Source organism: Erinaceus europaeus, chromosome 14 (assembly GCF_950295315.1).
Source record: "Erinaceus europaeus chromosome 14, mEriEur2.1, whole genome shotgun sequence".
NCBI classification, from domain to species: Eukaryota; Metazoa; Chordata; class Mammalia; order Eulipotyphla; family Erinaceidae; genus Erinaceus; species Erinaceus europaeus.
This window is the reverse complement of record NC_080175.1, coordinates 4,152,901-4,178,916: the sequence shown is the minus strand read 5'-3', so window position 1 is coordinate 4,178,916 and position 26,016 is coordinate 4,152,901. Positions and strand designations below refer to the sequence as shown.

At 55.3% G+C, this 26,016-nt stretch overlaps 1 protein-coding gene across 1 annotated transcript in view; it reads left to right on the top strand.

Moving 5' to 3' along the window:
* Nucleotides 1-3,980: 3,980 nt before the first annotated feature.
* LHPP (phospholysine phosphohistidine inorganic pyrophosphate phosphatase) overlaps nt 3,981-26,016 on the top strand; it is a 33,487-nt gene continuing 11,451 nt past the window's right edge. The window contains exons 1-3 of the mRNA XM_007519660.3: nt 3,981-4,165; nt 20,176-20,363; nt 21,780-21,933. Coding sequence (XP_007519722.1) covers nt 4,041-4,165; nt 20,176-20,363; nt 21,780-21,933 — 467 coding nt within the window. The 5' untranslated portion in view covers nt 3,981-4,040. The remainder of the gene's footprint in view (nt 4,166-20,175; nt 20,364-21,779; nt 21,934-26,016) is intronic.

Here is a 26,016-nt window from a genome sequence, read left to right as displayed (position 1 = left end):
TCCCATGGCTCAGGGCCTATGACGAACGGGGGTCTGCTGTGCGAGGCCCGTGTGTGGTCCCCTGCTAATGTTCGTGCCCCTCACAGCGACTCCCCCCTCCCCCAGTGCTGCCAGGTGGATCATGGGTCAAGGAGCAGACACTGGGCCCTGGGGCTGTGTTGTGCCCAGGCCACTGAACCCACTCACTCTCTCCATGTGGGTGGCTCCATGGGCAGTGCCCCTTCGGAGTCAGCACTGCGCCCAGCCTGACTCCTGCCAGTGGGCAAGGCTGCCGTGACAGAGACGGGGCGGCTGGTAGGAGGCCACTAATGGTGGGGGGTGGGGTAGGGTCAGCGAGAGCTGGGAGGGAAGGACTGTCAGGGTTTTTGTCCTTGGGCCCATGAGCACAGACAGTGGCCTCAGGCAGGTGGGTTTATAGAGGGGAAGGAAAGAAGGTGACATGGGCAGTGACTCCAAATGCCACCATCTGACTAAGAGCCAGAGCTGAGCAGTGCGCTGGGTAAAAGAGAGAGAGGATGTAGGGCAGGGGAGATGGCGTAATGATTACGCAAAGAGACTCTCATGCCTGAGACCCCAAAGTCCCAGGTTCAGGGCTGGGTGGCGGTGCACCTGGCTGAGCACACATATTACCATGTGCAAGGACCCAGGTGCGAGCTCCTGGTCCCCATCTACAGGGGGAAAGTTTTGCGAGTGATGAAGCCATGCTGCAGGTATCTTTCTTTCTCTCTCCCTGTCTCCCCCTTCCCTCTTGACTTCTTCCTGTCTCCATCCAATAAATAAATAAAGATTAAAAAAGGAAGAAAGAAAAAAAACTCCCCTGGTTCAATCTCCTGCATCAGCATAAGCAGAACTGTTCAGTGCTCTGGTAGAAATAAAATGAAACTGGGGGCCCGGCGGTAGCACAGCGGGTTAAGCGCACATGGTGCAAAGCGCAAGGACCAGGACCAGCGTAAGGATCCCGGTTCAAGTCCCCGGTTCCCCACTGGCAGGAGAGTCACTTCACAGGCGGTGAAGCAGGTCTGCAGGTGTCTGTCTTTCTCTCCCCCTCTCTGTCTTCCCCTCCTCTCTCCATTTCTCTCTGTCCCATCCAACAACAACGGCATCGATACCAACAACAATAAAATAACAAGGGCAACAAAAGGAAATAAATAAATAAATATTTTAAATTCAATAGAGGAATGGTAAAATCGGCCTGGAGGACGCCACTGAGTGATGTTAGCAAATGTGCAAAGACTGGGTGCAGAGTTAAAATGCCCATTTAAGGGAGTCGGGCTGTAGCGCAGCGGGTTAAGTGCAGGTGGCGCAAAGCACAGGGACCGGCATAAGGATCCCGGTTCGAACCCCGGCTCCCCACCTGCAGGGGAGTCGCTTCACAGGCAGTGAAGCAGGTCTGCAGGTGTCTGTCTTTCTCTCCTCCTCTCTGTCTTCCCCTCCTCTCCCCATTTCTCTCTGTCCTATCCAACAACGACAATAATAACTACAACAATAAAACAACAAGGGCAACAAAAGGGAAGAAATAAATAAAATTTAAAAAATTAAAAAAAAAATAAAATAAAATGCCCATTTAAAGCCACCAAGTCCCTCCTCTGCAGTTAGGGTGGCCCGTGGCCACAGAGAGGCCAGAGGCAGACAGCTCCTGGCAAACATCATCTGGGTGTCCTCTCCCACAAACCTTTGCCCAGATTGCTCAAAAGCACTTGCGCAGAGAAGCCTCCCTCCCTGTCCCTCCTGAGTGAGGAATGTGAGGTCAGCACCTCACTGAGCAAACACACAGGTGGGACAATGTTGGGGGCTTACCGTCCCCTGTACAGGACAGACACAACAGGTCTGAGAACATCAGGTCTGCTTCAAGCTTGAGAGGGACTTTGTAGAATCTAGAGTCCAGCTGGGGAGGTGGCTCAGTGGTTCAACAAAAGCCACACATCATGAGGTGCTGGGTTTCATCCCTGGCGCCCACTCCCACCCCCACCCAAAAATGACTGCAGACCCAGCATAATGGCTATGCAAAAGGTGTTAATGTCTGAGACCCTGGGGTCCCATGTTCAGCCCCCAGTGCCCCAGGCACCCCTTCCTGACCCTGGAGCCACACTGGACCTACCACTCCTCTCTGATTGAGGGGGAGTCCTGACACAGTGCCTTTTCTTTTCTCATTAACTTTTTTAAAAAAGATTTTTATTTATTTATTATTGGGTAGACACAGAGAGATTTTGAAGGGAGAGATAGGGAGAGACAGACAGAGAGACACCTGCAGCCCTGCTTCAGCACTTGTGAAGCTTTTCCCCTGCAGGTGGAGACCAGGGGCTTGAACCCGAGTCCTTGTGCCCTGTGATGTGTGTGCTTAACCAGGTGCGCCACCTCCCTCCACCCCCTTTAAATTTATTTATTTATTATTTTTTATTTATTATTTATTTATTCCCTTTTGTTGCCCTTGTTGTTTTATTGTTGTAGTTATTATTGTTGTTGTCGTGGTTGGATAGGACAGAGAGAAATGGAGAGAGGAGGGGAAGACAGAGAGGAGGAGAGAAAGATAGACACCTGCAGACCTGCTTCACCGCCTGTGAAGCGACTCCCCTGCAGGTGGGGAGCCGGGGTTCAAACCGGGATCCTTATGCCAGTCCTTGTGCTTTGCGCCACCTGCGCTTAACCCGCTGCGCTACAGCCCGACTCCCCTTAAATTTATTTTAATGAGAAAGATACATAGAGAGACCAGAGCTCTGCTCAGTTCTGGCTTATGGTAGTGCCAGGGGTTAAATCTGGGACCTTGGAGCTTCAGGCATGAAAGTCTTTTGCAGAACCAATATGCTGTCTCCCAGGCCCCACTGCAGACTTTTAATGTGGCACTGGGGAATGCTCCCAGGGGCTTGTGAGTGCAGAGCAACCTCTGCAGCCCCATTTTTAAAAATGTTATTTCAAGAAGTGCAAGGACTGGCAGAAGGATCCCGGTTCGAGCCCCCAGCTCCCCACCTGCAGGGGAGTCACTTCACAGGCGGTGAAGCAGGTCTGCAGGTGTCTGTCTTTCTCTTCCCCTCTCTGTCTTCCCCTCCTCTCTCCATTTCTCTCTGTCCTATCCAACAACGACAACAACAGCAATAACTACAACAATAAAACAACAAGGGCAACAAAAGGGAATAAATATTAAAAAAAAAGTAAAAAAAAAAACCTTATTTTAAGGGGCCAGTAGTGGCACAGCTTGGTAAGTGCTCACATCACAGTGCTCAAGGACCCAGGTTCAAGCCCTTGGTCCCCACCTGCAGGGGGAAAGCTTTACAAGTGGTGAACCAGGACTGCAGATGTTTCTCTGTCTCTTTCCCTCTCTACCAATTAAAAAAAAAAAAAAGATTTAAAAATTTAAAAGTTTCTTAGACAATCTTACTGCAATTTTTTGCTTAATAGCTTAATAGCTTCAATATCTAGATTGTGGCAAAATAAGGACACGTGTAAAATACCTTACAATACATTAGATCCAAACAGTCTTATTTTAAAATGCTTAGGGAGATAAGCACCATTCTAAAGTCCCCTTGGTACTGGCCATGGTGCTTCTATGTCGAGACAGGGATCGAACCCAGGACTTTCTGCTCACCAACGCATGTGCTCTACCCGCTGAGCTACTCCCTCCCCTTCAAGGCTTACAGAGAGACCAGAGGACTCACTGCTCAGCTCTGGCTGATGGTGATGCTGGGGATTGAACTTGGAACCTCAGAGCCTCAGGCATGAAAGTCTCCTGCAGAACCGTCATGCTGTCTCCCCAGGCCCTTAGTTTTGTTCTTATGAGTCGGTATTTCCGTCGGACTGCTTTCTCCCTTTTCATAGAATGCTAAATACCCAGCAGCTCCGTTCTTTCCTGCTTTTCCTGTTCTTGATCCCCAGACTCCTCCAGGGCGGGGAAGGCTCCCTCCTAGTGGCCCCGCCCCCGCCTGCCCTTCGCCCCGCCCACCGTGGCCCCGCCCCGGACTACACTTCCCAGACGCCCGCGCGCGCCGCGCAGCCGCAGTTCCCGGTCGTCTGTAGGTTCGCGGAGTGTCGAAGCGGCTCGGGAAGTAATGGCCACCTGGGCCGAGAGGCTGGCGGGCATCCGCGGGGTGCTGCTCGACATCTCGGGCGTGCTGTACGACAGCGGCGCGGGCGGTGGCACGCCGATCCCCGGCTCGGTGCAGGCGGTGGCGCGGTGAGTGGGCCGCGCCGGTCGCCATCGCTGACGTGCGGCGGAAGGCGGAGGGGCGGGGCCTGGTGGGCCGAGGCTGATGGTGGGCGTGGTCTATGATGGCCCCGCCCCCGGAGCCCGGCCGGACCCGCGGGCCCGCAGCTGGGCTGCACCAGCTCACCCGGGATCTGCGCGGCTAGCGGTGGCTCCCCGGCCTGGGCGGGTCCGGCTGCGGTCCAGCAGGGCGGCAGCTGCCCGGCTGGCTGCGGAGTGTGGTCAGGCAGAAATGAGAGCGAGAGAGAACCAGAGCAGCACCCTGGCACCTCCGATGCGATGCTGGGACTTGAACTCGGGACCTCCTGCCTGAGAGTCCACCCCTTTCACTACCCCGGGGACCCCAGGAGGCAGAACTGAGATAGATGAGCAGCAAGTGCAAAGCCCATACCCACCGCCCTTACCCACCGTCAGTACCCGAACTCATTCATTCGCTCTCTTTGTATTCATATCACTTTGGAAGGATAACTTGAATGAATGTATTTGATGAAATAAAAAGCAAGTGGATTTCTCCCCTTTCCTCTCCTCCCTTTCCCTTCCCCTCTGCCAAGGGCACCACTCAGCCCTGGTTTATGATGGTGTTGGACCTTGAACCTGGGACTTCGGAGCCTTGGGCATATAGGCCTCTTGCATAACCCTCATGCTATCTCCGGGCTCCTTGAAATCAGGCCCTAGAATCCTGCCGAGCAGCCTCCTGGGCCCCAGCATTTTCTGTTTGTGAGTTTCCAAATCACTTTATTGGGGGGAGATAATGGTTTACAAGACAGCTGTCACATGAGTGCAGTTCCCGTCTGTTGGTGCTAGGTGTCTGCACACCTCCAGGGTTGTCTCTGGGGCTCAGCACCACCACAAATCCACTGCTCCTGGAGGCTATTTTTTTCCTCTTTTATTGCCCTTGTTGTTTATCTCTCTCTGATTCTTAAGTTCTGCCTCTAGGTCAGATCATCCAGTATTTTTATTTCTACTGCTTTGTTTCACTTTGCATGATTACCTTAACTTCCACCCAAGATGTGTAATAGAGAAGATTTCATATTTTTTAAAGTTATCCATGGGGAGTCAGTCGGGTAGTAGTGCAGCGGGTTAAGCACACATGGTGCAAAGTGCAAGGACCGGTGTTAAGGATCCCAGTTCAAGCCCCCGGCTCCCCACCTGCAGGGGAGTCGCTTCACAGGCGGTGTAGCAGGTCTGCAGGTGTCTGTCTTTTTCTCTCCCCCTCTCTGTCTTCCCCTCCTCTCTCCATTTCTCTCTGTCCTATCCAACAACGAAGACAGACAATAATAATAACTACAACAATAAAATAACAAGGGAAACAAAAAGGGAATAAATAAATAAATAAGTAAATAAATATTTTTTTAAAAACTTATTCATTGTTTTCCCTAAGTTTTTATTTATTTATTTATTATTGGATAGAGACAACGAGAAATTGAGAGGGGAAGGGGAAATAGAGAGGAAAAGAGACAGAGAGACACCTGCAGCCCTGCTTCACCACTGGTGAAGCTTTTCCCCTGCAGGTGGGGACCAGGGGCTTGAACCTGGGTCCTTGCACACTGTAATGTGTGTGCTTGACCAGGTCACCAGCACCTGCCCCCTCCCCCAAGTTATTATTAATGAGAGAAGTGGGAGCAAGAACCAGAGCATCACTGTGTGACATGCTGTGCCAGGGATCAAACTCAGGGACCTCACGCTTGAGACTTCAACACTTTGTCTGCTGCACCACCTCCTGGGCCGCATTTTCATCACCTCTGACAGCTGAGTAGTGTTTCGTTGTGTGTACGCATCACAGCTTTCACAGACACTCCTCTGCCGTTGGGCATCTGGGCTTCTTTGGGTGTGGGTGTACAGAGATCTCTGGATGGTATTTTTATACCATTCCTGGAAGGGAAATTGCTGGGTCTGAAGGTAGGTCCATTTCTAGTGTTCTGAGGAATCTCCAGACTGTCTTCCTTGGGGGCGGTTGGGCACAGACCTGGCACCTTGTGCTTGGTGGTGGTAGATGCCACCCACCCGGCCCCTTTCTGTTGTGCTCACTTGAGGCTCCCAGTTGTGGTGACTTTGCCCTTTATCTGTTTGGACCAGAGCCCCACTCACCTTTGGCTTCTGGTAACATGAGTTCTGGTAACATGAGGTGGCACACCAGGTGTGCCACCTCCTGGTCTCATCAGCTCTGGCTTTTGGAAGTGCTGGGGATCGAACCTGAGACCCCTCATATGCAAGTTTTGTCCACTGCCTCTTCACTGTCTTCCCAGCCTGAAGTAGCTGAAATAATTTTATCTTTTTTAAAAAATACTTCTTTGCATTAGTAATAGCTTGACTAACTTTATATTTATTTGTAGTGAAAGAGAGAGAGAGAGAGAGAAGCCGACTGAACAGAGCCCTGGCCATCTCTGGCTGATGGTGCTGCTGGAGATTGAACCTTGAACCTCAGAGCCTGAGGCATAAGTCTTTTGCAGAATCATTATGCTGTCTTCCCAGCCCTCCAATTTTTTTTTTTAAGATATATCCATCCATTTATTTAATAAGACACACACATACACACACATAAACACACACACTCACACATACACACATATACACACATATACACACATATACACACATACACACACATACACACATAAACACATAAACACACACACACACCCCCCGTAGCAGCAGCATGCTGACCCACTTGGTGCCAAGAATGGGACTTGGGACCTCACACACGCATGTCCTGAACCACCAGCCCTGATCTTTCTAAACAAGAGGGACACTAAGGCACCGCTCCACCTTCCATGGAGCTCCTCCCTTCTTAGCCTTTGTGGCCCCGACATGCTGCTGAGGAAACTAGCTGCTTCTCTAGTTGGGGGTGTCTTTGGCACCCAGCCTTCCCAGAGGCCGGCACAGCTGGGTCTGCAGCCGTGGGCAGGGAGTGTGGACATCTCACCGGCAAACCCGCTCGCCTGCTTTGAGGCTGTTTTCCGTGGGGGTTTCACACACACGGGACCTGCTGTTCTCTCTGGCGCCCCAGCCCAGAACCTTCTGTGGAACAGCCCTGTTTGCAGAGCTGAGGCCCCGCCTGGCCTGCCCTGAGCCACCTGCTGTGTCCTTGGCCCCAGCTCTGATATGCACGGCCACCAGCTTTGAAGTCCCCAGTGAGGGAGGCTGGCGAGGGACCTGCAGGTGGAGGAGAAATCCCCTGGCAGGCCACGGTGACAGGTGTCCTCAGAGTTTCTGGAAGGTTCCCTCCTTGGAGGGGGGCACATGGAGAGTAGAGGCTCTGCATTTTATCTTACTTGTTTATTTTTAAAAGATGTGTGTGTGTGTGTGTGTGTGTGTCTGTGTGTTTCTATATTATTGGCTAGAGACAGAGAAACTGAGAGAGGAGGGAGAGATAGAGAGGGAGAGAGAAAAATAGACACCTACAGACCGGCTTCATGGCTTGTGAAGTGTCCCCCCTGCAGGTGGGGAGCTGGGGGCTTGAACCCAGGTCTCTGCATGGGTCCTTGCACATGATATGTGCACTTAACTGCGTGCGCCACCATCCAGCCCCTTTCCTTTTTCTTTTTTCTTTTTTTAAAATATTTATTTATTCCCTTTTGTTGCCCTTATTGTTTTATTGTTGTAGTTATTGTTGTTGTTGTCATTGATGTCGTCGTTGTTATACAGGACAGAGAGGAATGGAGAGAGGAGGGGAAGACAGAGAGGGGGAGAGAAAGACAGACACCTGCAGACCTGCTTCACCACCTGTGAAGCGACTCCCCTGCAGGTGGAGAGCCGGGGGCTCGAACCAGGATCCTTACGCCAGTCCTTGCACTTTGTGCCACAGGCGCTTAACCCACTGTGCTACTGCCCGGCTCCCTATTTTACTTTTTTCTTAATTTTTAATGTTATTTATCTGTTTTATTGGATAGGACAGAGAGGAATTGAGGGGGGAGGAGAAGGGGGGGAGAGAGAGAGAGAGAGAGAGAGAGATACCTGCAGCCCTGCTTTACCACTTGTCAAGTTTTCCCCCTGCAAGTGGGGACCAGGGTCTTGAACCCAGGCCCTTCCTTGTGCACTGTGATGTGAGCGCTTAACCAGGTGCACCACCACCTGGTCCCTTATTTACTTTTATACATTTATATTTTTCTTTCTTTTTTTGAAATTTATTGGGGGATTAATGTTTTACATTCGACAGTAAATACAATAGTTTGTGCATGCATAACATTCCCCAGTTTCCCATATAACAACACAACCCCCGCTAGGTCCTCTGTCATCCTTCTTGGACCTGTATTCTCCCCACCCACCCACCCCAGAGTCTTTTACTTTGGTGCAATGTGCCAATTCCACAGCTATGTTTATATTTTTCTTTTTTCCTCTTTCTCTCTGCCCCCACCCCCTCCAGCCCTATTCAGCTCTGGCTGATGGTGGTGATGGGGAGTGAACCTGGGACCTCAGAGCCTCAGGCATGAGAGTCTGTTTGCAGAACCACTGTGCTGTCTCCCCAGCCAAAATACAGTATAAATCTAAAAACACATCTGAGAGAGTTGCTTTCTCTCCTCCTCCTCCTCCTCCTCCTCCTCCTCCTCCTCCTCCTCCTCAGTTGCTGCCAGAGCTTCACTGGGGCCTGAGTAATCTCACCACACCCACTTTTTTCTCTTTTTCTAGATAGAGGAAGAGAGACAGAAGGAGAACTACCACCACACTGCTCATGAAGCTTCCCCTTTGCATGTGCCCAGGGACTCGAACCCGGGTCCTTGTGCATGAAAAAGTGTGTGCTCTGCACAGGCTAAGCGCTCTCCTGGCTGGGGTGGGGTGGTGGTGGAACCAGCCAGCACTCCAGAACACAGGGGCCAGGGAAGGAACCAGGAGCCAGCCTCAGGCGTGCCAGTCTGTGCTCCACCAGCGGGCCTAGCTCCCCAGCCAGTTGAGTGCTCCTGGTCACTGAACACTGCCGTTGACCTGGGGGCTCAGGATAGCGACAAGGCAGAGGTTGCCCCCTGTGGGAGGGGTAGCAAGTGGAGGCTGGCCCTTGCGGGGCTGGGCTACGGGTGCAGAGCTGACCCCATGACATGTGGCTGGGGACAGAGTACTGGACCACCAGAGGTCCAGATGGGAAACAGGTGGCCCAGTACTGCAGGGGATTGGAGGGGAGGGGCAGGCCGGCACTTGTGGGTGGGCGTGGTCCGGGGACATCTGTAGCCACTCTGGGACCCAAGGGCCCTTTATTGGAGGGCTAGGGAGCCTTTGAGGGGCTGGCGGGGCTCAGCGGGAGGGCTGGGGACATCTGCATGTGAAAGGTGACAGCCCTTTCCTGCATCCTGTCCTCTCACTAATGCACAGCTGCCGGCCTGGCCAGGGGGTGGTCTCATAAAGCAATCCCACCCACCCGGGACGCCTCCCTCCCACCGTCCTGCTGCCAGACCCCAGGCCCCAGACTTTGCGCCCAGTGAGCCCCAGAGGCCAGGACCACCTCTCCCCTACGCGCCCCCTAGAAGCCAGGCACGTCCCTCCCCTCCCTGCCCGGGGCTAACCACTGAAGGCCAGCCAGCCCGGGGACACAGCCATGGGAGTGGCAGGACAGGCAGGGACCTCAGCCATGGTGCCCACCCCTGTCTAGTCTGGTCAGTCCCAGGTCCAATACAGGCCGTCTCAGATTGAGTGTTGGTCTTTCTTCTTCTTCTTCTTCTTTATTGGGGAATTAATGGTTTACAGTCAGTAGTAGAATACAGTAGTTTGCACATGTGTAACACTTCTCGAGTTTTCCACACCACAGCCCACATCCTCCTCCACCATCGTGTTCCAGCACCTGAACCCCCCCCCCCCCGCCGTACCCAGAGTCCTTTGCTTTGGTTCAGTGCACCAGCTGCGACCCAAGCTCTTCTTTGTGGTTCCATTCTGTCCTTATTTTTCAGCTTCTGTCTATTGGTGAGATCACCCATATTCATCCACTCATGGGAGCTGTCCAGACTCCGGACACCCTCAGGCCTCCCGTCCACAGGGCCCCTGTGTTGCTGTTTCTGGGGGAGAGGGACGTCCCACCTGGGGTGGGGGGGTGTTGAACTTGGGACCTCATGAACCCAACACATTGGGGGGGGGCAGGCACCATAACACCAGAGTTTCCCTTGTGGTGCAGTGGTTCAAACCCAGGCCATACCTGGTGAGCTGTCTTCAGCCTGCTTCATCCATCCGTCCATCCATCCATCCATCCATCCATCCATCCATCCATCTACCACTTTATTGGGGCAAATAATGGCTTACAGGACAGTGGCATTTCTCATCTGCCTATGACAGGTGTCCGCCACCCCCCCTCCCCCTCCACTGCCCTGCGCCATGTCCCCAGGCCCTTTCCAGCCCCCCCTCTCGCCCGCCTGCCTCTCCGTCCTGGGCTCTGCTGGCTGACCAGGTCTCTCCTTTGCCCCTTCCTTTTTCTGAATGAGTATATCCAGGACTCCTCCTCTCCTGCCCCCTCCTCCCCTGCTCCTCCCCTTTCTCCCCCCCCCCACTCTTCCTCTTCCTTCTCCTTTCTCCCACTCCTTCTCCTTCTTTCCTTCCTCTTCCTCATCCCCTCCTCCTCTTCCTCTTCCTCTTCTCCCACTCCTTCTCATTCATTCCCTCCTCCTCCTCATCCCCCTCCTCCTCTTCCTCCTCCCCTGGACTTAGCTCACTTCACACCACTCCTCCATGCTCCATCCATGTTGGAGTCGAAGAGGAGTCATGCCCCGTCCTGCCTCCAGCTGCCCCCTCCCCGCCTCCCTTGGCGTGAGGGACGCCTCCACACCTGGCCAGGACAAACAGCACTGCCTTGAGTGCAGCTGCGGGTAGGTCTCTGGGATAGTGTTCTGTTCTTTGGGCAGATGCCCAGCGCAGTTTTCAGCGCAGTCTGTCCGGCAGCTGCTGTCCGTGGGGTGTTTCCCTCCACGCCCTGGGGTGCCTGGCCCCGGCTGCTACAGCACTAGGCCCTGGCCCCTCTGATGACACCCAGGGAGGGTGTCCCCAGGTCAGGGAGTGACCCAAAGGACCCTTCCTCAGGCCCCCAGCTCCTCTGGTCTCAGCTTCCTCTGTGGAGCGAAAACAGCTGCTTCTCACTAGCTTGTTTTCTTGTAAAGATTTGCTGTTTATTTTATTTACTGTGAGAGAAGGAGAGACAGACACCAGAGTGCTGCTCAGCTCTGGCATAAGGCAGCACTTGGGATCGAACCTGGAACCTGTGGGGCCTCAGGCATGTGAGCTGGTGCTCTGCCAGGCTGAGCTAGGTCCTTGGCCCTACAGCTTGTGAGTGTCTTCCCCACCGTGCCGGGAGTGAACTGGGGGTCTCCCTCTGGCGTTATCCTGGCAGACAGCATCCCCTGCACAGTTTTCTTTTCTTTTCTTTTTATTTACTGAGAAGGAGATTGTGGGGGCCAAGTGGTGGTGCACCCAGTTAAGCCTACATAATACTAAGCACAAGGACCCGTGCAAGGATCCGGGTTTGAGCCCCTGGCTCCCCACCTGCACAGGAGACACTTCTCAAGCAGTGAAGCAGGCCTACAGTTCTCTCTCCCTCTCTCTCTCTCTTTCTTTCCCTCTGTATCTTCCCCATCTTTCTCAATTTCTCTCTGTCCTATCCGATATAATGGAAAAAAAAAATGGCTGCTAGGAACAGTGGATTTGGTAGTGCTGACACCAGCCATAACCCTGGAAGCTAAGAGAGAGAGAGAGAGGCATAAGAGAGAGTTGAAAGAAGAGAAGTGAGGCAGCTAGGGAGACACCACTGCACCCTCCACCACCCTCAGTGCCGTCCATGTGGTGTCAGACCTTGAACCCAGGGCCTGAGACACACTACGGCATGTGCTCCACCCACTGCACCTGCTCCCGTACAGTCTAACGGTTTTCTGGGCTGTGCGGGGGTGCAGTGTAAGTGCCCATGGCCCGAGCTTGGCCCCGGGAGGTCAGGAGGCTGTGCTCAGGCTGTGGTAGGTGTGAGGCCTGGCCCTGAACCCACCCGGGACTGAGTTGTCCCCTCGCAGGGGACACTGGCAGCTGGCCCAGACCCACCGTGTGCTTCAGGGTTCACCTGCTCCCGTGTCGTGTCCTGGGGCCCAGACTTGACACGCTGCTTCTGGCCTGGCCTCTGACAGCCCAGCTCTGGGGTAAGGGTGCTTCCTGTCCGTTCTGCAAGGCCAGGAGCCATCACCCCTGGCTCATGGCTGGGGTTCAGGGATGCGGGAACAGCTAGCCAAGGGCACAAGTGCCACCTGGGGAGCCAGACCCCATGCCCCACCCCATTCTCAGGGGGGCAGATACAACAACAAAATAAACCCCAATGGCCTCATCCAAAAATTGGGAAGAGGATATGAACGGAATAATCACAAAAGGAGATCTAAAAGGTCAACAGACATATGAATAAAAAAAAATGCTCCAAGTCAGGGCTTGTCAGAGAAATGCAAATAAAGACAGCATTGAGATACCACTTCACTCCTGTGAGAATGTAACACATCAGAAAGGACAGTAATGACAAATGCTGGTGAGGTTGTGGGGGCAGAGGACCCTCCTGTGGTGCTGGTAGGAATGTAAATTAGTTCAACCCCTGTGGAGAGCAGTCTGGAGACTCTCAGAAGGCTAGAAGTGGACCTACCCTATGACCCTCCATTTCCTCTCCTGGGGATAGATCCTAAGGAACCCAACATACTCAAAAAGATCTGTGTACACCTATGTTCATAGCAGCACAATGTGTAATAGTCAAAACCTGGAAGCTACCCAGGTGGCCAACAACATATGAGTGGCTGAGAAAGCTGTGGTGTATATACACAATGGAATACTACTCAGCTATGAAAAATGTTCAAGTCACCTTCTCCTCATCTTGGATGGAGCTTGAATGAATCCTGTGAACTGGGGGTTGGGTGGTAGTGCAGCGGGTTGAGTGCACGTGGCATGAAGCACAAGGGCCGGCATAAGGATCCTGTGAAGTGAGGTCAGCCAGAAAGAGAAGGATGAAGATGGGATGAGCTCACTCACGGACAGAAGCTGAGAAATCAGAACAGAAAGAGAAACACAAAGCAGAACTGGGACTGGGCTTGGTGTCTGGCACCAAAGTCAAGGACTCTGGGAGGAAAGGGGGGCTTTCGGGTCCTGGTGCTGATGGTGGTGGAGGACCTGGGCTGGGGGTGGGGGGAGAGTGTTTAGCAGAAAGTTGAGAAATGTGACACATGGACGAACAACTGTATTTCCTGTAGACCATTAATCCCCACTCCCCTCCCTACACGCACACGCGTACACACATGCACACACACACACAGCCTCTGTCCCCACTCCCCCTCCCTACACACACACACGCACACACACACACAACCTCTGTCCCCACTCCCCCTCCCTACACACACACACACACACACACAGCCTCTGTCCCCACTCCCCCTCCCTACACACACACACACACACACACACACACACACACGCATGCACACACACGCACAGCCTCTGTCCCCACTCCCCCTCCCTACACACACACACGCACACACACATACACACACACAGCCTCTGTGACTACTGCAGCCAGCAGGTGGATCCCTGGGTGACCCATTGCCTGCAGGGTGGGGCATGGAGCTGCCCCCCCCCGCCACTGGGGATGCCCTTGGCGTGACAGCTTCCTCTGTGAACACAGCTCCCAGTGCACCTGTCTTCCTTCTGTTTGAGTTAGTTGGGGTGTTGAGACAAATGGTGACGGTGCCAAGCCGGATATCAGGGTCTCGGTGCTGCAGACTCTGGTGATCGCAAGGACCGGCTCTTGGTCCTGTCTGTCCCCTCTGGGGAAACTGAAGCACAGAGCCCTCTTTGCCTGCCGAAGCCCCTATTTCTGCAGTAACGGGGTCCCTGCCATCCATGCAGGCGAGAGCGACAGGGAAGGGAGAGACCACACCGCTATAGATCTCCCCCCCGCCCAGTGCTGTGACTCTATGGTGTGATGCCGGGGCTTGAACCTGGGGACTGCACACAGCAAGGCAGGTGCCCTACACAGCAGGCTGTATTACTCTGCTCCCTCTCTCTCTCTCTCTATATATATATATTACTGAATAGAGACGGAGAGAAATTAAGAGGGGAGAGGGAGGTAGACAGACACCTGCATCCCTGCTTCACCACTCATGGTGTCCCCCTGCAGGTGGGACCCAGGGACTTGAACCCAGGTCCTTGTGATGTGTGCACTTAGCCTGGTGCACCTCCATCTGGCCCTTGCTCCCTCTTTTATATTTTAATTTTTTATTGCCACCAGGGTTATCTCTGGGGCTTGGTACTACGAGTGAGTCCACAGCTCCCCGCCTCCCCCCCCTTTTTTTTTTTCTTTTTCTTTTATTTAATGAGACAGAAATGGAGAAGGAAAGGAGGTATAGAAAGGGGGAGTAAGGGGCCAGGTGGTGGCACACCCGGTCGAGTGTACATTACAGAGCTCAAGGTTTGAGCTCCCCACCTCCCCACCTGCAGGGGGAAAGCTTTGCAAGTGGTGAGGCAGGGCTGCAGGTCTCTCTCTCTCTCCCTGCCCTCTCGGTTTCTGCGTGTCTCTATCCAATGAATAAAGATAGTAAAAAAGAAAAGTAAAGAAAGGGAGAATGAAAGTGCTGCTCATGAAGCCCCCCCCCCCCGCTCGAACCCAGATCCTTGAGCATAGTAATGTGTGCTGTCAACCCCCTGCCCCCCCTTTTAAATTTATTTTTAGGAGAGTATGGGGGGGGCGAGCAGAGCACAGCTCACTTCCGGCAAAGGTGCCTGGGGTTGAACCTGAGCTTCATCAGTGCAAGGCCTGCGCCCTGCTGCGGTGTCCCTCCCTCCACGCACAGCTTTCTCTCTGGCGCAGAGAAGCCTCTCCCCACCCCCTGTGCTCATCTCCCGCTGTCATACACCTGGCATGTCTGTCGTCACCTGGCCACCCACTCAGTGGCAGTGACCACGGGTGCCCCTGCCCCCCCACCCCTCCACCCTCAGGCGCCAGCCCTCCCGGTGGTCCTCTCTCCACCCACCCACTCCCCAGGGCTTTCTCCTCTGGAACCTTCTAGAAACCTTGCATCTGAGCGGTTTTTCCTCCTGTTATTCTGTTTCATTGACTGTTTCCACAGATATCCTCAGAGACTGGTCATTTCTATTTCCTATGAGAGAGAGAAGCCAGAGCACCACTCTGTTCCCGGGGGTTGAACCGGGAGCCTCAGGCAAGCACGTCCTGTTCCCTGCCAGCTCTGAGCCGTCTCCCTGGCCACCGAGAGGCTGTTGGAGACAGAGCAGTGGTGAGGCCCACGGTGGGGTGGCAGTGAGCACAAGCTTGCTCCCCCCCCCCGAGACCTCACAGAGAGAAACCTCCTGAACTGCCCTGGGAGCCCCCACTGGCACTGTGCCCGAGGGTCCCCTGCGGTCCCCCTGGGCGGCACCCAGCAGAACCTTCTCCCAGCTCTGCCCTCCACAGCCCTGCCCCTGGAGACTTGCCACAAGTCGGTAAACTGAGGTTCTGTTCGCTGAGTCAGTACCTGCTACTGGGGACCAGACCCAGAGCTGGAGGAGGCAGCCAGGGAAGGTCACCTCAACACCAGCCATGGGGGGCAGCGTCTCAGGGCCCCTGGAGTGGATGGAGGGGACTTTACTGGGGACGGGGTGGGGCCTGTGAGGGCAAGGCCTGGGGGCTTCCTGGAGGAAGGGACATGGCAGCCTTGAAGAATGAGCAGGGACTAACTGTGGGGGCAGTGAAGACACAGACTCAGGGTGTGGTGACTTCTGGGTCCTGTGAAGAGGCAGCACTCTGCATGGGGGACGGGGGGGAGCCCCACCCAGCCGACGGGTCGCCCCGCTCACTGCCAAGGTCACCCGGTGCGGCCCTCTCCGCCTTCCTGCCGCGAGTGAGCAAGTGGGTGGGATAATGAGCGGGTTCCATTATTTTCGGGTGAGCGCACCTGGCAGATGCGACAGGCAGCAGATGCCGCCGGGGTCCCGGTGATTCGCAGGGGACGGCGCCCGCGGTCACAGTCACCGCGAGCCATTGTCACTCAGGCCGGTCCCTGTGCACTGGAGGGAAGTAAAGGTCAGTTCAAGAGCCTGAGAGGACAGGGCAGGGCCTGGGCGGGGGTCTGCTCTGGGTGCTAGGTCTCCCCAGGCCAAATCCGAGGTGGCTGGCGTTGGGTGGCACCTGCCCTGGCACCAGGCTGGCTGGACCTTAACCTCAGGGACGGCTGCCCCCACTGTGACACACAGGACCACTGGTCACTCGCTGTCCCCGGCCTGCTAGCTGCTGTGTCCTCATGGGGTCTTCCTCGTCTGGGGGGGTAGGGTGGCTTTTTAAAAATTTTTTTATATTTATTTATTTTCCCTTTAATTGCCATTGTTGCTTTTTTATTGTTGTTGTAGTTATCGTTGTTACTGATGTCGTTGTTGCTGGATAGGACAGAGAGAAATGGAGAGAGGAGGGGAAGACAGAGAGGGGGAGAGAAAGACAGACACCTGCAGACCTGCTTCACTGCCTGTGAAGCGACTCCCCTGCAGGTGGCTTATGCCGGTCCTTGTGCTTCGCGCCACATGTGCTTAACCTGCTGCGCTATACCCAACTCCCAGGGTGGCACTTCTTAACAACAGTAGTAATACTATAGTTTTATTACAATAAAATACAATAATGAAACAATCATTATTATCATTAAAATATTCCACTATTCCCAGCAGACCTTTCTTTATTCTTTGTTTTATTATTTATTCATTCATTCGTTTATTTTTGTGCCACCAGGGGTATCGCTGGAATTTGGTGCGTGCACTACCAATCTACCTCTCCCAGTAGCCAGCTGTCTCCCCTCCCTGGGCAAGCTGGGGGGCAGCACAGTGGAGGCAGCAGTGGACTCTCAAGCATGAGGGTCCGAGTTCAATCCCTGGCAAGCATGTGCCAGAGTGAGGAACTGATTCCTTTTCCTTCCCTCTCTCTCTCTCAAAGTAGACAGACTCCCAGGTTTTCGGGGGACTGAGACCAGCTCAGAACTAGCCAGGCCTGGCAGTGGCGGACCACACAGGCACATGCCCCCGTGCACTAGGACCCTGGTTCAAGCCCCCAGCCCCCACCTGCAGGGGGGAAGCTTCATGAGCAGGTCTGCAAGCGTCTCTCCATCTTTCCATCTCTCTCTTTCTCTCACTTCTGTCGGTGAACACGGAGGGAAATGGCACCAGGAAAGGTAGAGCCGTGCAGGCGGGTTTCCCAGGCAAATCAACAAAACGGAACCATCCGCTCTGGTTCCAAAGCACAAGGTTTGCCGGGAAGGGACAAGGTTTGTGTGGACAAGGGACAAGGGTGTGTTTCCCAGGAGCCCGGGTCGGAAGCTTCTGGAAGCGGGACTGTCAGTGACCCCCCCCTCTCCGTGGAGGTTCGTCTGGTGACAGATGTGAGCCACACTGTCACCTCACTGTCCCACGCTTGCTCGCTGTTCTGAGAAGGTCACACCATCATTCATTAGATGAGATTAGTCCCCTCCATCGGCCCATTAACCTGGTTGCGAGTCGCCGGCTGCCCACCATTCATGGGGTGGGAGCTGTGGGCTGGCGTGGGGGTGGGCGGGACAGACAATTAGTTACAATATATTAACCGCCTAATTTCAAAATACAAAAGCTGTCTTTGTGAAGGGCAATTAACCAGCAGCTAATTGATGCTTCCGGAATCCTCGGGTTCTGAAAGGCAAATACTGAGCCAGCTCCCCTCTGCCTCCCCTCTGTCCCGTCTGTCTGTCTGTCTGTCTGTCTGTCCATAGATGGTCCCCAGACCCTGACCCAGCGACACAGTGCAGGAAGGCATGCTGTCACCATGCGCATTGGGGTCCCCTCTACGGAGCTGTGAGTGGCTTCACCCTCGGGTCGGCAGGGTCACGAGGAGGGGCCCCCATATAGGGCCATCTGTAGGATGGCCAGGGGTCCTGCAGTGCTCCAGGCCTTGGGGACACCAGGGAGAAGGGGCCACCCCTTCCAGGTCTCAGCAGCTCCATCCTGAGGGGGAGGGTGTAGCTGGAGGGAGGATGGTGCAGGGGGCTGTACTTCCAGGATGTCAGGGGAGGTGGACAGCCTCCCCCCCCAGGGAGAAGGGGACATGTCCCAGAGGAAGGAAGGGCTTGGGGGCCTCTCAGGGCAGCCAGCTCAGTGAAGATGAAGGGGGAGGGATATGGGAACAGTCTGGGTCCCCTGATGGAGGTTCTGGTTGCTGTGATAACAAAGAGTTGGGGGGCAGTGGGGTGCGAGACAGAGCTGAGTTCCTGAGTCCACTCATCGCCCCAATGGAGGTCGACCTCAGGGTCGGCGTTCTGAGCGGCTGAGTCATATGTGCGCACGAGAGAGGGGCCGACCTGTAGCCCTGCTCTGCTGCCTATGAAGCTCCCCTCCTGCAGGTGGGGACCAGGGGCTTGAACCTGGGTCCTCACACATGGCGATGTGTGCCTCTATCTGGTCCGCCACTACCCAGCCCAGCTGGCTTCAAGCTGGACTCAGTTTCCTGAAAACCTGGTGTGGGATGATGCTTTTGGGCGAATCTGTCCACTCTGAGACCATGACCATGAAGTCACCATGAGCTAGGGGCGGCCCAGGAGGCTGGGCGGTGGGTAAGGCGTTAGACTTGCAGGCCTGAGCATTCAACCTCCAGCACTGCCTTCATCAAGGTGATGGTCTGGGGGGGCTGGGCGGTAGCGTAGCAGGTTAAGCAAATATGGAGCAAAGCGCAAGCGTAAGGATCCCAGTTTGAGCCCCCGGCTCCCCACCTGCAGGGGAGTCGCTTCCCAGGCGGTGAAGCAGGTCTGCAGGTGTCTGTCTTTCTCTCCCCCTCTCTGTCAATTTCTCTCTGTCTTATCCAGCAACAATGACAGCAGTAACAATAATAAGAACAACAACAACAACAGTAAACAAGGCCAACAAAAGGAAAAAAATGGCCTCTAGGATCAGTGGGTTCATAGTGCAGGCACCAAGCCCCAGCGATAACCCTGGAGACCAAAAAAAAAAAAAAAAAAAAAAAATGCTGCTCTGGTTCTCTCCCTCCCTTGGGTTAATAAATACACCTTTAAAATAATAATAATAATAGCAAGGCAGTGGTACACCTGGTTAAGGGCTCACAGTGCACAAGGACCCAGGTCCAAGCCCCTGGTCCCCCCCCTTCAAGGGAAAGCTTCACAAGAGGTGAATCAGGGCTGCAAGTGTCTCTCTGCCTCTTTCCCTTTCAATCTCCTCCTCCCCTCTCAGTTGCTCTCTGTGTCTATCCAATAATAAGTAAGTATAATAATAATAATTTACAGGGGAGTAGGAGACAGCCCACCGGGTAGAGCTCACACTCTCCCATTTGCCAGGACCTGGGTTCAACCCTCCAGCACCAGGTACAGTGCCAGAAATGGTGCCTCCTCTCTCTGTCTCTCTGTCCATCTCTGAAATTAAAGGATGGCCAGATGGCCAGGAGCAGTGGAATCCAGTGTGTGTGAGGTCCAAGGTGGCAAATGAGCAAAGGACACAGTTGACGCCGTGCTCACATGTCAGGTGTGCTATAAACAGCTCACACCTGGACAGCGGACGACAGAAATGGCGCCTCCCTGCACGTGCTTACGTGTGGCTGCTCCCCACCACGTCGGGCAGGGCCTGTGTGCTACCCACCCACCACCGCCAGCCTTTGAGGCCCTGCTTCTGGGGGCCTGGCCACCCGGTCTCCTGGTCCCATCCCCTCAGGGGCCCCCGTGACCCGCCCTGCCTGCCCTCCCATGGCCTCCATGTCTTGCTCTGCCTCCGCTCCAAGCTGGTCACCTTCTTCCGCTTCCTGGCCGCTGTCCACCCACCCTCCCTCTGTCCCTGCTCCCCCGTGCCCCAGAAGGACTGTGTTGTGCTCCAGGAGGTGGGGACATGTTCCCGGAGGGGAGAGCACACGGGTGTGGGAGCCGTGTCCCTGGAGCAGCACCCCAAGGGTCCTGGTCGGGATCCCCTCTGGTTCTGGGGAGGGGGTTCGCCAGCAGCCTTTGAGGACTGGCCCCAGGTCCTGGGTGCTGATGGCCTGCCCGGTCCCCCTGGCTCCGCAGGCTGAAGCGGTCGAGGCTGAAGGTGGGGTTCTGTACCAATGAGTCACAGAAGTCTCGGGGGGCACTGGTGCGGGAGCTGCAGGCACTGGGCTTCGACATCTCTGAGAACGAGGTGACCGCACCAGCACCTGCCGCCTGCCGCCTGCTGAGGGAGCGAGGCCTGCGCCCACACCTACTGGTGCACCCAGGTGGGCTGGGCCCTCTGAAGGGGGCTGGGGGCCCTGTGGGGAGGAGGAACACAGGTGTCAGCTGACTGCAGGGACCCTGGGCCTTCCAGGAGACACGTCCATCCTGGGGCTCACACTGTAGAGGAGAGGGAGAGAGACAGACAGAAGGAGAGAGAGACAGACGGGGGCTGGGTAGTGGCCCACCTGGCTTAGTGCACATAGTATGAAGAGCAAGGACCCCGCAAGGATCCCCATTCAAGGGGGATCCCAGTTCAAGCCCCCGGCTCCCCACCTGCAGAGGGTCACTTCACAAGAGGTGAAGCAGGTCTGCAGGCCTCTCTCTCTCTCCCTCCCTCCCTCCCTCCCCCTTCCCCTCTCAATTTTACTCTTTAAATTTTTTTTTTTCCTCCTCCAGGGTTATTGCTGGGCTCGGTGCCTGCACCATGAATCCACCGCTCCTGGAGGCCATTTTTCCCCCCTTTTGTTGCCCTTGTTGTACCTTCGTTGTGGTTATTATTATTGCCCTTGTTGATGCAATTCGTTGTTGGATAGGACAGAGAGAAATGGAGAGAGGAGGGGAAGACAGAGAAGGGGAGAGAAAGACAGACACCTGCAGACCTGCTTCACCGCCTGTGAAGCGACTCCCCTGCAGGTGGGGAGCCAGGGGCTCGAACCGGGATCCTTACGCCGGTCCCTGCGCTTTGCGCCACGTGCGCCCGACCCCCTTAAATTTTTTTAAATGATCTTTATTTATTCATTGGATAGACACAACCAGAATAAGAGGGAAGGAGGAGATAGAGAGGGAAAGACACAGACCCCTGCAGCCCTGCTTCACCCCTCGAGAAACTTTCCCCCTGCAGGTGGGGACCCAGGGCTTGAACCCGGTTCCTTGTGCATAGTAACATGTATGTTCAACTAGGCACCCCACCACCTGGCACCCCCCCTTAATTTCTCACTGTCTCTATCAGAAATATGTAAAAAGGAATAAGTCAAACATGAACAAAAGAGTCATCACTCAGTCAGCCAGTGAAAAGCGAGAACCGGAGCTCCAGTCCATCAAGCAGGTCCCAGGAGGCAGCTGGGCCACAGACTCCAGAGTCCCGGGTCCCCCCATAACCCCCACTCCATACCTATCCCCTTTCCCTGGCCCGCCACCTCCATGCCCACTCCCGGGCAGCTAGGAGCAGGTCTGGGGAAGCGACAGGGTGGACATGCAGGCAGGAGTGGGCCATCACTGCCCTGACTTCCAACCTTGAGCTGTCTCTCTCTTTTTTAAAAAATAATTTCTTTATTAATGAGAAAGACAGGAGGAGAGAAATAACCAGACATCATTGTGGTACATGGGTAGCTGGGGATCAAACTCAGAATCTCATGCTTGATAGTTCAGTGATTTATCCACTGTGCCACTTCCTGGACCTCCTCTTTCTGTCTCCTCAGGCGTCCTCTCTGAATTTGAACACATCGACACATCTAACCCCAACTGCGTGTTGATGGCGGACGCAGTGGAAGGCTTCTCCTACCAGAACATGAACCGAGCCTTCCGGGTACTCATGGGGCTGGAACGGCCTGTGCTCATCTCACTGGGGAGAGGGTGAGTGTCTGGGGAGAGGGTGAGTGTCTGGGGAGAGGGTGAGTGTCTGTCTGGGGAGAGGGTGAGTGTCTGTCTGGGGAGAGGGTGAGTGTCTGGGGAGAGGGTGAGTGTCTGTCTGGGGGAGAGGGTGAGTGTCAGGGGAGAGGGTGAGTGTCTGGGGAGAGGGTGAGTGTCAGGGGAGAGGGTGAGTGTCTGGGGAGAGGGTGAGTGTCTGGGGAGAGGGTGAGTGTCTGGGGAGAGGGTGAGTGTCTGGGGGGAGGGTGAGTGTCTGTCTGGGGAGAGGGTGAGTGTCAGGGGAGAGGGTGAGTGTCAGGGGAGAGGGTGAGTGTCTGTCTGGGGAGAGGGTGAGTGTCTGTCTGGGGAGAGGGTGAGTGTCTGGGGAGAGGGTGAGTGTCTGTCTGGGGGAGAGGGTGAGTGTCTGGGGAGAGGGTGAGTGTCTGGGGAGAGGGTGAGTGTCTGGGGAGAGGGTGAGTGTCTGGGGAGAGGGTGAGTGTCTGGGGGGAGGGTGAGTGTCTGTCTGGGGAGAGGGTGAGTGTCTGGGGAGAGGGTGAGTGTCTGTCTGGGGAGAGGGTGAGTGTCAGGGGAGAGGGTGAGTGTCTGGGGAGAGGGTGAGTGTCAGGGGAGAGGGTGAGTGTCTGTCTGGGGAGAGGGTGAGTGTCTGGGGAGAGGGTGAGTGTCTGGGGAGAGGGTGAGTGTCTGGGGGGAGGGTGAGTGTCTGGGGGGAGGGTGAGTGTCTGGGGAGAGGGTGAGTGTCTGGGGAGAGGGTGAGTGTCTGTCTGGGGAGAGGGTGAGTGTCTGGGGAGAGGGTGAGTGTCAGGGGAGAGGGTGAGTGTCTGGGGAGAGGGTGAGTGTCAGGGGAGAGGGTGAGTGTCTGTCTGGGGAGAGGGTGAGTGTCTGGGGAGAGGGTGAGTGTCTGTCTGGGGAGAGGGTGAGTGTCTGGGGAGAGGGTGAGTGTCAGGGGAGAGGGTGAGTGTCTGGGGAGAGGGTGAGTGTCAGGGGAGAGGGTGAGTGTCTGGGGGGAGGGTGAGTGTCTGGGGAGAGGGTGAGTGTCTGTCTGGGGAGAGGGTGAGTGTCTGGGGGGAGGGTGAGTGTCTGGGGGGAGGGTGAGTGTCTGGGGGGAGGGTGAGTGTCTAGGGAGAGGGTGAGTGTCAGGGGAGAGGGTGAGTGTCTGGGGAGAGGGTGAGTGTCTGGGGGGAGGGTGAGTGTCAGGGGAGAGGGTGAGTGTCTGGGGAGAGGGTGAGTGTCTGTCTGGGGAGAGGGTGAGTGTCTGGGGAGAGGGTGAGTGTCTGGGGGGAGGGTGAGTGTCTGTCTGGGGAGAGGGTGAGTGTCTGGGGGGAGGGTGAGTGTCTGGGGAGAGGGTGAGTGTCTGGGGAGAGGATGAGTGTCTGTCTGGGGAGAGGGTGAGTGTCTGGGGAGAGGGTGAGTGTCTGTCTGGGGGAGAGGGTGAGTGTCTGTCTGGGGGAGAGGGTGAGTGTCTGGGGAGAGGGTGAGTGTCTGGGGAGAGGGTGAGTGTCAGGGGAGAGGGTGAGTGTCTGGGGGGAGGGTGAGTGTCTGGGGAGAGGGTGAGTGTCTGGGGAGAGGGTGAGTGTCTGGGGAGAGGGTGAGTGTCTGGGGGGAGGGTGAGTGTCTGGGGAGAGGGTGAGTGTCAGGGGAGAGGGTGAGTGTCTGGGGAGAGGGTGAGTGTCTGGGGAGAGGGTGAGTGTCTGGGGAGAGGGTGAGTGTCTGGGGAGAGGGTGAGTGTCTGTCTGGGGAGAGGGTGAGTGTCTGGGGAGAGGGTGAGTGTCTGGGGAGAGGGTGAGTGTCTGGGGAGAGGGTGAGTGTCTGTCTGGGGAGAGGGTGAGTGTCTGGGGGGAGGGTGAGTGTCTGGGGAGAGGGTGAGTGTCTGGGGAGAGGGTGAGTGTCTGTCTGGGGAGAGGGTGAGTGTCTGGGGGGAGGGTGAGTGTCAGGGGGGAGGGTGAGTGTCTGGGGAGAGGGTGAGTGTCTGTCTGGGGAGAGGGTGAGTGTCTGGGGAGAGGGTGAGTGTCTGGGGGGAGGGTGAGTGTCTGGGGAGAGGGTGAGTGTCTGGGGAGAGGGTGAGTGTCTGGGGGGAGGGTGAGTGTCTGGGGGGAGGGTGAGTGTCTAGGGAGAGGGTGAGTGTCAGGGGAGAGGGTGAGTGTCTGGGGAGAGGGTGAGTGTCTGGGGGGAGGGTGAGTGTCAGGGGAGAGGGTGAGTGTCTGTCTGGGGAGAGGGTGAGTGTTTGTCTGGGGAGAGGGTGAATGTCTGGGGAGAGGGTGAGTGTCTGGGGGGAGGGTGAGTGTCTGTCTGGGGAGAGGGTGAGTGTCTGGGGGGAGGGTGAGTGTCTGGGGAGAGGGTGAGTGTCTGGGGAGAGGATGAGTGTCTGTCTGGGGAGAGGGTGAGTGTCTGGGGAGAGGGTGAGTGTCTGTCTGGGGGAGAGGGTGAGTGTCTGTCTGGGGGAGAGGGTGAGTGTCTGGGGAGAGGGTGAGTGTCTGGGGAGAGGGTGAGTGTCAGGGGAGAGGGTGAGTGTCTGGGGGGAGGGTGAGTGTCTGGGGAGAGGGTGAGTGTCTGGGGAGGGGGTGAATCTCTGGGGAGAGGGTGAATCCTGCTCTCTGAGGGGCTCCCCTAAAGGCCTCTGGTTCATTCTCCTCTGCAGGTGCTCTGTCTTGTCTCTCTGCATCTCTGCTGAGACATTCTCTCCATCTCATGTGAAATAAATAGATTTAAAAAAAAAGACAAGAGGCTGGGCTTGGTGTATCCCATATAGTGAGCGCACACATTACATGCACAAGGACCCGAGTTCAAGCCCCCAGTCCCCACCTGCAGGGAAGGAGCTTCACACAGTGAGGAAGAGAGGGAGAGAGACAGAGAGACACCCGCAGCCCTTCTTCACCACTTGTGAGGCTTTCCCCCTGCAGGTGGGGACCAGGGGCTTGAACCTGGGTCCTTGAGCACTGTGATGTGTTTGCTTAACCAGGTGCACCACTGCCTGGCCCCTCCAATTAAAAAAACAAAGCTCTGTCAGCATGAGAGCCCAGTAAGTGCCCGCCTGAGGCACCCCAGAGGCCCTAGTTCAACCTCTGGGATCCCACAGGCCAGAATTCTGTGTTCTGCTCTCTCCCACTCTTTCTCTCTCTCTGCTCTGTGTTCTCTCTCTTTCCTTTTTAATCTTTTAAAAAATATTTATTTATATATTCCCTTTTTGTTGCCTTTTTGTTGTGCTTGTTGTAGCTGTTATTGTTGTTTTAGCTGTTGTTGTCATTGTTGGCTAGGACAGAGAGAAATGGAGAGAGGAGGGGAAGACAGAGAGGGGGAGAGAAAGACAGACACCTGCAGACCTGCTTCACCGCCTGTGAAGCGACTCCCCTGCAGGTGGGGAGCTGGGGGCTCAAACCGGGATCCTTACCCACAGGTCCTTGCGCTTGGCACCACCTGGGCTCAACCTGCCTCACTACTGCCTGACTCCCTCTCCTTTTCAATCTTTTATTAAATGTTTTTATTATTAGATAGAAACAGAAAAAATTGAGAGAGGAGAGGGAGAGAGAGAGGGAGGGAGGGGTGGTAGCACACCGGATTGAGCGCACATGGAGCCAAGCGCAGACCAGCAGAAGGATCCTGGTTTGAGCCCCCGGCTCCCCACCTGCAGGGAGGGGGTCGCTTCACAGGCGGTGAAGCAGGTCTGCAGGTGTCTTTCTCTCTCTCCCTCTCTGTCTTCCCCTCTTCTCTTGATTTCTTTCTGTCCTAAACAGCAGTAACAACAACACAAGCAACAAAATGGGGAAGAAGGTGGCTTCCAGGAGGATTCTAGTGCAGGCAACCAGCCCCAGAGACAAGCCTGGAGGCAGAGAGAGAGAGAGAGAGAGAGAGAGAGGGTGAGAGAGAGAGAGATGGAAGGAGAGAGACAACCTGCAGCCCTGTTTCACCACTTGTGAAGCTTTCCTCCTGCAGGTGGGGGGACTAGGGACTTGAACCTGGGTCCTGTAGTGTGTGCGCTTAACCAGGTGCATTATTGCCTGGCCTTTCTCTCTCTCCTCTCTCTCTCTCTCTCTTTCGAGAGCAAGTGCTAATTATATCTGTTAAAAGAAATAC